General features: G+C 45.9%; 1 protein-coding gene across 2 annotated transcripts in view; it reads right to left on the reverse strand.

Moving 5' to 3' along the window:
- Positions 1–13694, reverse strand: part of ACOT11 (acyl-CoA thioesterase 11) — a 77511-nt gene that overhangs the window by 11036 nt on the left and 52781 nt on the right. For both annotated transcript variants that reach the window (XM_034778759.1, XM_034778760.1), the window contains 4 exons: positions 13125–13281; positions 10568–10687; positions 9175–9319; positions 5972–6027 (listed from right to left, as the gene is read on the reverse strand). In XM_034778759.1, coding sequence (XP_034634650.1) covers positions 5972–6027; positions 9175–9319; positions 10568–10687; positions 13125–13281 — 478 coding nt within the window. The remainder of the gene's footprint in view (positions 1–5971; positions 6028–9174; positions 9320–10567; positions 10688–13124; positions 13282–13694) is intronic.

Here is a 13694-nt window from a genome sequence, read left to right on the forward strand (position 1 = left end):
CCATTTATTACACTTGCCTACAGTGTAACTTCTGTTCACTGTTTGCCATATTGTAATTCAAACCCCATTTTAAAACGCTTACTCCATTTTGTAAGGGCTTGCTGCAACCTTCATTTTTGCAAACCCTGCTGTAATCTTATTAGTTTAGATGTGTGAATGAGGTATGTATGGATGATGGAATCAACCTCCAGCCCCAGCCTGTCCTGATTAAATAGAGTTCAAACACCAATGGCTGAAGATGCAGACAAGAGCCCTAACAAAGTAAGAAGAATCCACCCTAAAAGAAAAGGTACAATAGAAGGAAGATCAAAGCCCGGTCCGAGTCTGAAAGTCATGTCTGCAATTGACGGGTGATCAATCACCAAACCTGGAGGCAGCGTGACACAGCAAGACCTATAGACTCTGGATTCAAACTAAAGCCTACAAAAAGGATGAGTGAGATGGAAAACTTTGGAGGAGGGTAACATTCTGCTGCCAACATGGAAGGGCATCAGTGCATGCCCAACAGAGACCCAGCTCGTCCGGCGGCTATGAACCCAAGCTGCAAACTCAAGCAGGACTGGTAACTATGCAGCAGCTGCAGAACATCTGGTGTGTGTGTGTGTGTGTGTGTATTAGGTATAATGTGTGTGTATAAGGATTAAGATATTAGTCATAAATCAAATTATCATAATAAATATGGCATCTTTATCTTGTCCCCTTTAATAAGATCCTGCTAGTTTTTATTGGTATAACACAGGCTGCTTCTGAAATCTGGCCCTTAGCTTCTCCATTCCAGTTTCCCAGTCTGTTAAATGGGGATGGTACTTATCCACCTTTACAAAGTGCTTTGAGAGCCACAGCTGACGTGTTACTGCAGAGTTCGTCATTCGGTTTGTAACAAAACCTGAAGTTGGGCAAGTCTCTGTTTGGAGGCGCACAGCAGCCCAAGCTTGGATTAGAAGAGTTTGGGTTTTATCACCGGAGCAAACACTATATTTGAACTATGCACAACAGCAAGTCAAATTTGCAGGATGCTGTTTATTTAGGGTCATTTGATGGAAGCCTTTACTGTAACCGAAAGGATCCGAATTTATCCCGGGACTGGTGTAATGAGTGAACAGCTGATGCTAGACTCAGACAGATACTGCACTTCTGAGGGACCATGCCTTTGTTCTCATATTGGCCTTGGACTCAAGGGAAAGTTATGAAACTCTTGGAAGCAGGAAGGCAGATGCCGCAAGACATTCCAGGAAGAAAATATTTTCACTGCTTAATTGCCACACTTCACTACAATCTTATTCTCGGGGACTGAGATACTGGGGTATAATTTGTCTGATAACACCAGATATGTAATCAGAGACATGATATAACCAAGGTGAAGAGTTGAAAAGTAACAAAATAAAGCAGCTGTCTCTTTTGCAAGGCTTCATTGCAACCACATGACCAGAGAGGACTCCAGGAATAGTGATTCACAATGGGTGGAGAAGACAGGACTCCAATTGCACATGCAGATAAAACAAGTGGAGAGATTTGGGGGGGGGGGGGGAAAGGGGGAATAGTGTTTGTAACAGATGTAAAACTAACCAGAGACCAGCTTCCCATTTTTCTACAGATCAGGGGCAGCAGTAAGATACCTGTTAGGGTGAGGACAACTCCAGTCCAGAGAAGAGCCATTAAAGATCTAGAAAACACGACCTATGAGGGAAGATTGAAAAAAACTGGGTTTGTTTAGTCTGGAGAAGAGAAGACTGAGGGGGAACATGGTAACAGTTTTCAAATACATAAAAGGTTGTTACAAGGAGGAGGGAGAAAAATCATTCTCCTTAACCTCTCAGGATAAGACAGCCAGGGCATTTTAGGTTGGACATTAGGAAAAACTTCCTAACTGTCAGGGTGGTTAAGCACTGGAATAAATTGCCTAAGGAGGTTGTGGAATCTCCGACATTGGAGATTTTTAAGAACGGGTTAGACAGACATCTGTCAGGGATGGTCTAGATAATACTTAGTCCTGCCATGAGTGCGGGGGACTCAATTACTGGTCTTGGATGCAACTAGGGCTTTATATCGAGGTTCTGCAGATACTCCATTAAGCCAAAAATAGCAGCTTCCTGTGCGTTTCCCCTGCTTGTTTGGCTGCTCTCCCTGGCAGTCGGGCAGGACTCGCTCCCTGTCTGGGCTTGGCTGCTGGGGACAGGGGCCAAGCATGCTGGGGGTGGAGGGGGACCCTGGCTTGCTCTGCCCCTGTCCCCGGCAGCAGGACCCAGGCCCCTTGACCACCCCCTGCAGCCCCCCGGAACTCCCCCTGACCGCGCTGCCTTGGAGCACCAGGTCTGGCAGCGCTATAGCCAGGCCGCCTGGCCAGGGCTGCAGCCACGCTGCCCAGGCACTAGGGGAACTGTGACTGCGAGGGAGGGGCCAGGGGCTAGCCTCCGCCCCATGCGGCCGGGGAGTTCGGCTGGCTCCTCCGCAAGCCTGTCCTGATCCCGCTCTCTGGCAGGAGCTCGGGGGCCAGAGAGAAGGGTCCTGTGGGCTGGATGTGGTCTGCAGGCTGTAGTTTGCCCCCCTCTGCACTAAGCCATACTGCTTCTCTTGTGCTCCGAGAGCACCAAATATTCAAGATCTCTAATCCTGGCTCTTGACAAATGCTTGGAAGTCTTGGGCAAATCACTTCGCTCTGCCTCAGTTTCCCCAAGAATAGAGTGAGGTTAATAAATTCTTCCTTTCGTACCCCACAGGAGGGAGATAAAACTGAACGATTACAAAACACCTCTAAGATGTGTAGCACTAGAAGAGGGCTAATCATTATGATTATTACAGATTGATCTTGTCTAGCTATGTATTGTGTGTTCCCTGTCTATGCAGATATTATAGTGCATTAATCACCAAGATATCTGGATATTAGAGTGTGTTTTGACAATAACAGATGTATAACATAAGCATAGCCCTGTGATGCTTTGTTTTATACACAGTTTCTACTTCTGAATTTAGACGGTTTTTCCTGTGCTGTCCCTACCATCTTCTCTCTCTCCAGCTCCCCTACATATGTCCGTCTTCCTAACGTTCCATGGTTTGGCACTACACCACTTAGCCCTCAAGTACCTTTTCACAGAATCATAGAAATGTAGGAATGGGACCTCGAGAGGTCATCTGGTCCAGACCCCTGTGCTGAAGCAGGACCAAGTTCATCTAGACTGACCTTGACAAGTGTTTGTCCAATTTGTGCTTAAAAACCTCCAATGACTGACATGGATTCCACAGTCTCCCTTGGAAGCCCACCTATTCCAGTGCTCAACTACCCGAATAGTTAAGTTTTCTCCTAATATCCTAAATAGTTTTTCCTAAATCTTCCTTGCTGCAGATTAAGCCCATTCCTACTTGTCCTGCTTTCAGTGAATATGGAAAACAATGGATCATCATCATCTTTATAACAGCCCTTAACATATTTGAAGATTGTTATTGGGTCCCCACTCAGACTTCTTTTCTCGAGACTAAACACACCTGTCTTTAACCTTTCCTCATACATCAGGCTTTCTATACATTTTATCATTTTTGTTGCTCTCCTCTGGACTCTCATATTTTTCCTAAAGTGTGGCACCCAGAACTGGACACAGTACTCCAGCTGAGGCCTCACCAGTGCAGAATAGAGTGGGACAAATTACCTCCTGTGTCCTACCTACAATGCCTGTTAATACACGGCAGACTGATGCCTCCTTAGCAACTGCATCACACTATTGATTCATACTCCGTTTGTGATCCACTAGAACTCCCAGATCCTCTTCAGCAGTACTACCACCTAGCCAGCTATGCCCCATTGTGAAGTGCATTTGATTCTTCCTTCCTACGTAAAGTACTTTGCACTTGTCTTTATTGAATTTCGTCTTTTGATTTCAGACCAATTCTCTAATTTGTCAAAATCATTTTGCATTCTAATCCTGTTCTCCAAAGTACTTGCAACCCCCTCCCAGCTTGGTTCCACCATAAGCACACTTTTCACTCCATTATCCAACTCATTCATGAAAATATTGACTAGTACCAGACACAGGACAGACCTCTAGAGGACCCCTCACAAATACCTCCAGTTTGACAGCAACCTTCTGACAATTACTCAGTATAATCATTCAGCCAGTTGTACACCCGTCCTAGCCATTTCATCTGGAATGCATCTCCTTAGTTTACTTATGAAAATGTCATGTGGCAATGACATTTTCCTTACTTAAAAAAAAATATATATATCAAGATAGATCATGTCTACTGCTTCCCCCCATTCAGCTGGCCAATAACTCTGTCAAAGATGGAAATCAGGTTGGTTTGGCATGATTTGTTACTCGGGCTTGACAAATCCATGGTGTCTATTTCTTATAACCCTATAATCCTCTAGGTGCTTACAAAGAGATTGTTTAATAATTTGTTCCATATCTTTCCAGGATTGAAGTTAGGCTGACTGGTCTATAATTCCCTGGGTCCTTTGTGTTCACCTTTTTAAAAGATAAGTACTATGTTTATCCTTCTCCAGTCCTCTAGGACCTCACATCCTCCATGAGTTCTTGAAGACAATTGGCTAATAGGTCTGAGATTGTATCAGCTTGTTCCTTAAATATCCTAGGGTACATTTCATCAGGACCTGCCAGCTTGAATGCATCTAATTTATCTACATATTCTTTAACCTGTTTTCTCTCTATTTTATTTATTGCGTTCCTTTCTCTTTGTTGCTAATATTGTGTTAAGTATCTGGTCACAATTTACATTCTTAGCAAAGACGAAGTAGGCATTAAACACTTCATCCTTCTTGATGTCCATTATTAGCTCTTCTTCCCTGTTAACTAGGGGCCTACACTTGCCTTCATCTTTCTCTTCTTCCTAATGGATTTATAAGCCCATTTCTGATTGCCTTTTATGTCACTTGCTAGCCGAAACTCATTTGTGCCTCAGACTTTCCGATTGTCCCTCCATGCTGGTGTGATTCTGGTGTACTCCTCCTTAGCAGCTTGTCCACGTCCGCACTTTTTGATAGATTCCTTTCGGATTTTCAGATCCTTAAAGAGTTCCTGATGGGCCATACTGACCTCTTACTGTTCTTCCTATCTTTCCTTCACATTGGGAGAGTTGGGTTGCACCTTACTACTGTCTCTTTGAGCAACTGCCACCTCTCCTGAGCTTTCTGCTTCAAGCTGAGCTCAGCACCGAATAGGTTGGACTAGAAAGGCAACTGGGAGTCCAGCCTGAATTCAAATCCTGTTTCCAACACTGACACGCTGTGAACTCTGGTCTCAGTTTCCCAAACTGAACTCCTGGAGCTCTGGAAGGTTAAGTTCCTCCAGTCTTTGAGAAATCCTCACATGGAAGGTGCTATGTAAGTGCCAAATATTATCACAGCCATGGCGTGCAACCCCTCCCCCACACATAGGTGCTGACTTCCTGCGTTTCCAGGGGTTCTCCACCCGCGCTCTGCCCCAGCCCCTGCCCCCACTCCACCCTTCCCCCAAGGCCCCAGCCCCGTCCCTTCCCGGGCCCGCTCCTCCCCCTCCCCGCACCTTCCGCATGCCTCTAAACAGCTGACTGTGCTGGGAGGAAGGGGGAGGAGCTGATCAGTGGGGCCTGATGGCGGGTGGGAGGTGCTGGGAGGAAGGAGCTGATCAGTGGGGCCTGATGGCGGGTGGGAGGCGCTGGGGGGGAGGGGAATGAGCTGATCCGCAAGGCTGCCGGTGGGTGCTGAGCGCCCACTATTTTTTTTTTCCCCCCATGGGTGCTCCAGCCCCGGAGCACCCACGAGTCGGCACCTAGGCCTCCCCCACCACACCCACCCACACCTTCCATGGTACAGAAAGCCATGGGTTACCTCCAATTATCCCAGCCTTTACTGAGTTACCTGCATGTGATCATTCAGAGCAGAACGTGGACTGGAATAAAAACCACACTGTTCTATTTAAAACGCTATAGCCCCCCCGGTCATTTTTTTCTTCTTAGTTTGAGGCTGATCCTTTTCACTCACCTGTCCAATCTAATTTTTTTTCTAGCACTGGCTTCTCTGTACCGTCTCTCTCCATCCTGTGAAATGGAAACAGGTTTGTGAGGTTAACGTTTTGGAAAAATAATAAAATTTATTAACCGGGAAAAAAAGGTTTTTCAACATTAAGAAAGCGTATGCACGAACCAATCCCACAGCCTCTGCTGGTCTCAGTAATAGCCATGGCTGGGGAAATGCATGGGATGTGAATGGAAACACGACACGGATCTTGTCCATGCTCCAGCTGTTAGGATGGTTCTTAGTTAGCTCTAACCAGGGCTATTGTTTGCACACACTGTGGTTAACACATGGCAGGCAACCCTAGCAGTGATCAGTGTGTTGCCCCGACCAGCAGCCTAGGCTAGGACTGTCTTCGTGGCAGCAAGTCAGCAGCACTGGGTTTGTTGTTGTTTTTGGAGTATGGACAGAGCCTCCCAACTGTGCCTGTGCACTCAGGCTGGCTAATTCTCCCACCAAGCATTCCTCTCAGTAAGCCATCCCAGCATGCATTGCCTCACATACTGCTGGTGCTACTCTGTGTAGGTACCTGGCCTCTAGGAATTCTACCCCCGAGGAGTCAGAATAGGGGAGTTGATCAGGTTTTTCCCAGAATGTACCAACGCAACAGAGCTATGCAATGTGGTAGAAGTGGATGGCTAACAGCCAATGCATTTGTGCTGTGTGGGAGAGCGGGGTGGGGAGGGGTGTGGAGAACCTGCTGTGCAGACAACTCAGTTGTGTTTGTTGTAGCCAGGACACACGTGAGTCCCAAACTGGTTACAAAAATTTGGTTGTACTTGTTATGTAGACAGGGCCACTGGCTGAAGGCAAGTTAGCACTGTACAGCTATTTGACTTAGTATAGAAGATACTGGTTAAATGCTTGTGTTGCATTAACTTCCAGGCTCCCTTGCCACACGCTGCTAGGCAATGCTGCTGCTTGCCAGTTACTATACGGGCTGTGAATTTCTTCTGATTTTCCAAATGGGCTGATATAGCACCACTTGATTTACAGCAAATATTTCCGTTTTACTGCCATTTGCATTAACATTCAAGTCACTGATTCACAAGAACTTTTTAAACACGAGTCAGCCTCCTTAGGATTCCATGATTTGTTTAAATCCACCACTGTTACTGAAAAATTCATTATAGTTGTCTCAGCCTTGCACGGTATCTGAGATCTGCTGCTCCAGAGCCAGCCAACCACTGGGGATTTCCCTACACCCCTCACTTGAACTTCAGTTAAAGCCCTCACCCCCTTCAATGGAACTTCTCATGCTCTGGCTTTAAGCAATAAGTGCTCAGCAAGGCCCCAATCCTGGAAGCAACTTGTGTCGTGAAGTACATTCAGCTGTTAGCAAAGCACTGGAAATATATACCAGCCCTCACATGATCATAGAGAGACACTTTGATTTAGTTTATCAGTTTGAATCACTGAAGTCCTCAAGGAACATGGGATGCACTCATGCGCTTCTAAAACACTTCAAAACATTCTCATTCTCTCTTTAGAAGGGAAAAGATCAGTTTTTCCTCTTTTTTTGAAAACCCTAATTTCTCTTCCTTCCTTCCCTGCTTGCTTCATTCTGAGGGAGCTCAATACTTCATGGTTCTAATTTGTTTACATTGTTCTTTGTACCAGGCATTGCCAAGCCCATGAATATCAGCATAACATTGGCTTTTTTAATGAATATTCTCTCGGTGTTTTCCACAGGAACTGAAATTAGAGAAGGGGTTGGATTTATAGGGGGGGGGAGAGCAAAGAAACGACTAAATTGGCAACACTGAGAAACCTCTCTGTACCCTAGGGTAAATCCTAGCAGGAGGGGCAGCAAAGACATTCTCTCCTAAATAATCTGTGGCTGCATGGACTGACTCCAGTCATCATTTATTTTACATACATTGGCTGCATAGGATTCAGGACCTTCCACCCCGACCCTTGGATTAAAGGAGATTTTCGGTTATAAGTAATAGCACAAGGGCTTATAGCCTCATAAGCTAAAGAAGATGGACAGCTAGAGGGGTGCCGTGATTCTGCGCACTTGAGCAGGTCTGATATTCATAGAATATCAGGATTGGAAGGGACCTCAGGAGGTCATCTAGACCAATCCCCAGACAGATTTTTGCCCCAGGTCCCTAAATGGGCCCCTCAAGGATTGAACTCAACGCTGGGTTTAGCAGACCAATGCTCAAACCACTGAGCTATCCCTCCCCATCAGTCACACATACAGGGTTAAAAATAGGAAGAGATAAATAGGGGAAAAAAGTGTTTTTTAAAAATAGGAAATGATTTACTCCTAAAAATGAGGAATAATTTACCTTAAAAACACTTTCCTGGCTTTTGATGTTTAAATCTGGAACTTTTTTACAGCTTACATATACCAAGTGCCGTCTGTCTTATTAGAACTAACTGAAGGCAGAGAAGTTAGAAGTCTTCAGCCCTGATCCTCAACCTTAGGGTCAGATTTTTTAAAGTATTTGATTTCAATGGGAGTTAGGTGCGTAGATGCGATTAAAAATCCCATTAGATGCTTATCTACACCTCTAGGTGCCTACATATCTTTTAAAAAGATGTCTAGAGCACTGTGTGGATACAAAATTTGTATCCTCATCTGATCTGCGATTCGAAATACACGGTCCACGGATATCTGCATCCACGGGTGCGGATATCCGCAGATTTGCAGGGCTCTAAATATGGTCCCATTGCTCATTGAAATCAATGGGAGCTTTACCATTGACTTCAGTGGATGCTCGTACTAGCCCTCCTTTTGTGATATGCCCTCCAGCATACGGCTACGCAAGTAAAATATGCTTTAGAAGCTAAACAGTTTAAGATTCGCATTCTTTCCAATAAATTGCAAGAAAGAGGAGTTCAAAATAGTAAGCAATACTCTGTTAAGTCTTGCCTGGCTAATACATTTCAGTCTCTACATAGGAAATTTTTTATTATTATTAATAATATGAAATAATCAATGTAAATTCACTCTCTATTGAGCAATTTGATTTCCATTATAGCAAGCTGCATTTGTTTTGCAGCGAATCCGATAAATGCAATACAATTAAAGGCTGTCAAGCTTGGGGCAAAACAAGATTCAGCTGCATCCTACTTCCCCAGATTCTTACATCACGGCACAAGACCACCGACATGGGCAATGTCACTTCGTAGGCCTTGATTATGGTTTCCATTCTTACCCCAGCTTCTGGTTTCACCATCGGAATGGTACTGGGCTGACCCTCTTGATCCAAGACAACAAATGTCATAAAGGCACTGTTGATGTGTCTTCGACTAACTTCCATTTCCTGTCGATAGGCCTCGACACAAACGCCAACCTCCATGCTGGAAAGAAGAATGGAAGCAGATCATCGCCTGGGGCGTAAAGCAACGCTACTACCTAGCTAAAGGAATCCAGTCTGCCATACATTTCATTGCTTATTTATCAATAAATAAGCAGAGGAGCCTAAGAGTGGACCTACTAGATCAGTCCAGCTCAATCAGTAGGCCATGAAAAAGGCCATGACTCAAGCAGCGTGCGCGCAACTTTTCAAATCTTGATGCAAGTTTTCAACAAAATTTGAAATTTCAACAAAAAAGGGAAATCTTTGCAATGAAATCTGAAATTTTCCCCTCCACTTTTTTGACTAAATCTGGTCACTTGGACTGGACGCACCACTCTATTAGGTCAAGCAAATTTTGCCCCCAGACACACAGCTCCCATGGATTTTAATGGATGTTGCATGTACTTTGTCTGAGAGCAGATTTAGGGCCTGAAAGTCTATTTTGAAAATTCACTGCTTCTCATGTGAGAATTAAGGAGGTTGATTTTGAAACCCCCCAGTAAAAACACATTTTTTCCTGCCTGATGTTTAGACCTGACCTGATCTAGGTAGGAAGTAGAATAAAAGGAAGTAAATAAAGACACACAGTGATTGGCTGCAATAGACTAGATGATTTAAGGGGTCTTTTTTATCTTTTATGTCTATTAATTTATTGATTGTGAATTTATTTTTATTTGAACCCATTTCAAGCTATTCGAGCCAATTCAGATTTATTCTCAGAACAATCTACAACCCAAACTTCTGAATCAACTTGATTTTACAGTCGGTAATGCCGTGGTTCTCAAATTTTTGTACTGGTGACCCCTTTCAAATAGCAAGCCTCTGAGTGCGACCCCCTTTATAAATTAAAAACACTTAATATATTTAATACCATTAGAAATGCTGGATGCAGAGTGGGGTTTGGGGTGGAGGCTGACAGCTTGTGACTGCCCATGTAATAACCTCGCGACCCCCTGAGGGGTCCCTCCCCCCAGTTTGAGAATCCCTGCAGTAATGCATTCTGTAATTCAAGGGGAAAACACTGCTCTGTTAACATAACTGATCCCTTTATATAGAACCAGATACTGAACTCGTTTTACAACAGATATTGAACATTGGCAATTCCTTCCTGTTGAATTATTTTTCTTCATTTGTGTAAATCCAGCGGCCAATAATTTGCACGGTTTTGTTTTCAAAGACAAAAGTGCAAGCTTCTGTTTAACTTTCTTATCAAAATCCATTCAAAACCCTGAACCAGAGAAAGATGTACCTGTTTTTGAATGCATTATTAACAATAGCTTTTAACAAGAGGCGGTCCCCAACTTGTGATGGTCCCCTGAAATGGAACATTTCAATGGTCTTCAGAGTGGGGTGGGCATGGCACAGCCGGCTGTGGGAAGGGAGAGAGAGATTTGATTTGCAAAATGCACTCAAAGTGAGGAAACTATTTCGCCAAGCCAACATATCAACCAGTGTGCATGCCCCGCTGCTGGACAAAATAGCGGACCTGCGCAAGTGTTCGTGCACAAAAGGGAAACCACTCAAGCCAGAGAGCCCTGAGAACAGGATAGGAGGCAGGTTCTTGTCAGGTGACACAGGTATATGCAGCCACCCCAAAGCAAAAACTTTGATGCTGGCCCAGCTATCACCATTACACAGACCCCAGCAACGCTCAGCCAGCCTGAGATATTTGGGCCTATTTGCTGCCCTCAGAAAGGCAGCCATTGAGGTCTGTATTCCCCTGAGAATGTGTCTTTTGCCTCGGGCCCAAGCCTCTTGGCCCTGATTCCCCATGTTGTGACTAATTCTCCAAGCTCTGAGGGTCACTTGTGCAGAGAGAAGCACTCCTTTTCCTAGCCAACTGAGAGCGCAAACGACTGGGACCACACTCTGCGTTTCCCATGTGGCAGGGCAACACTCTGCCAATAAGCCACCACCAGACCAGCTCATTACAAGCCAGTCTCTGTAGTCAGGTCACTGGTTATACCCCCTTTCCACTCAAGGATCCCATGGTCCTTCTTTACCTCCCGCTTCGTCACTAGAGCTAGAGAGAAAGAAGCTTGGTTTAAAAAACGTCATCCAAAGAACAGAGTCCTTCACAGTGCGTCTTCCTCCTGCTACCGCACTGCATTGTTAGCATTTGGTAGGCACCCAAATGATGGCGTGGGACTTGGGCCCACATTTATTTTGGCAGAGAAGCAAGAATGCAACAGTCATACTGGCAGTGCAAGGATACCGGCAGCCAACCCAAGTGCGTCTGGAGCGCGATGTACATTTTATGATTAAATAATTAGCGGGGGGTGGGGTTGTGGAGGGGGGAGAGAGAAAAAGGGAAAAATTTGCTCTGAATCTCTACCAGTGCCCTTCAAGTGCAGCTGTTCTGGGGCTATTGTTCCCACTCCACTGTAAAATCAGAACACAGAGACTACTCCTTGTTCAGTACGAGTCAAAATGAGAACTCAAAGTTAGTCTCTGAAGATCAAAAAACTAAACCCCGAAAAGGTAGATGGTGAAAAATGGGATAAGACATTTAACTCCTTCACTACCTCCCTTCCCATCACGTCACACACAGAGGATTCAGAATGCCCATAATTCATGCATACAGAGCACCATCTAATGGACAACTGCTGATTTATCTATGACAAAATACATCAGTCCTGGACGTCCTTCAAGGTTTAGAATAAATATCACCCAGTTCTTATATAGCTCTTTTCATCAGGCACTCTCAATGCGCTTTACAAAGGCGGGAATCACCGCTATCCCCCCTCTCCTGAGGTGCAGAGCAATGAAGCGACTTGCCCCAGGTCATGAAGAAGTGTTTCCAGGATCACAACAGTACACTAGAAATCTGTCCCTGGTCACAACATGGCACCAGACTATGTATTTGTACGTGAACAGAAACACTGGCCGGCTTTGCAGAAGAGCTGCTTCCAAACACACACACACACACACACACGGAAAGCCACCTCACAGGGGAAACGTACTGCTACAGTCAGGCCAAGGGCGTTACACTCCCGACAATGGAGCTGCCTCACCAGAAGGAAGGCGCACGTGAGACCGTGCGGCCTCAGTCAAGGGGTGAAGCTGATTCTGTGGGATCTATTTCGATGGTGTGATTCCCACCTCGCTCACGGGACTCAAGAGACATGCCCCCATCCCCCAGGTCATCTTCCGGACCGGACCCACCATGGTAAAACCTTGTGGTGTGATGCAATGACGACATCATGACATAGGAATTTGTCCCACTAAGCAAACTCCAAAGATGGCATCCCTTAGTCAGGCAGGCTAGTCAAAGCTGGCTCCCCAAGAGTAGCGCTCGGGTGGAGAATCAGCAACATGGAAAAGACAGTTTGAGTCCACCCCATCTCAGGCTGTGAGGACTGGGCCTAGTCAGTATGCGGGGAGGAGATCCGCAAGGCTACATTGCTCAAGAGAGAAAGTGCTCTTGGCGTCTAGGTGGTGGCACTCTTCCATTAGCGTCAATGCCAAACCCATGCCCAAGCAGGGCATTGGAGTGCTGGGCGGTTGTAGGCCCAGTGGCCTGACTGGAAACAAAGTTTAGGTCCTGACCATAGTGGTCATTAAAGTTCAGAGGGTCTGTTCTTGCCAAGACCAGAGGAACTAACCCCTTGAGTTGTGGGCAGATAATTACCTGGCACCGCCCCCCCCGTGTCACTTCTTCCTCCCTGACTGCTGTACCGTCTTGCTGTGCCGCACCACCGGACTAGGTAATGAAGGAGCAGAAGATGCTAACAGCACATGCAATCAGAACCTCTCCTGTGACAGAGGCGTCTCCAGCCTTGGGGAGGAGAAGCTCAGAACTGCACCTTGCTGCTATCGTGGCCACGTTTTCCATCCATGCCATGATCTGGCCTCCGAACGTGTTCCCCTGATGATTGGCATGAGGGGGCAGCACCAGTTCCACGCTCTCCACCCTGGTCTTTTCAGCAGGCACCACGGTGTTGCAGTCTCCGTTCTCACGCTCTGGCATGAAAGAAACACGCGTTTACCAGAGTGGCGTGTGGAAAGGACTCACCCCACTGGGCTATTTGCACAAGTCATCACTCAACTAATTGCTACAAAACAAAAAACAAACAAACACCGTTTTCTCATCCACCACACTCCCCTGGCCCCTTCCAGCCCAGGGGACTGTTCACTGCCTTGCTGACTGCAGAAGGATTCCCCCATTACACAGTCACCAGCCATCCAAGTGAGGCCAGCTGAGGTGGCTTTGAGAGCAGCTCATTGTCCCTGCTCAATGGAGGAGAGCGTTCACCGGGGAGCAGTGCAAGGTGCTCTTCCCCGAAAGAGGTTGGGAGCCTTCTCCTCAGCAAGCTCCGTCCCTGAAAGCCTATGGTGTACGAGATGAGGGGTCAAATCCAGCTAGTCTCTGTGGC

Source organism: Trachemys scripta, chromosome 8, assembly GCF_013100865.1.
Source record: "Trachemys scripta elegans isolate TJP31775 chromosome 8, CAS_Tse_1.0, whole genome shotgun sequence".
Lineage (NCBI taxonomy): Eukaryota > Metazoa > Chordata > Testudines > Emydidae > Trachemys > Trachemys scripta.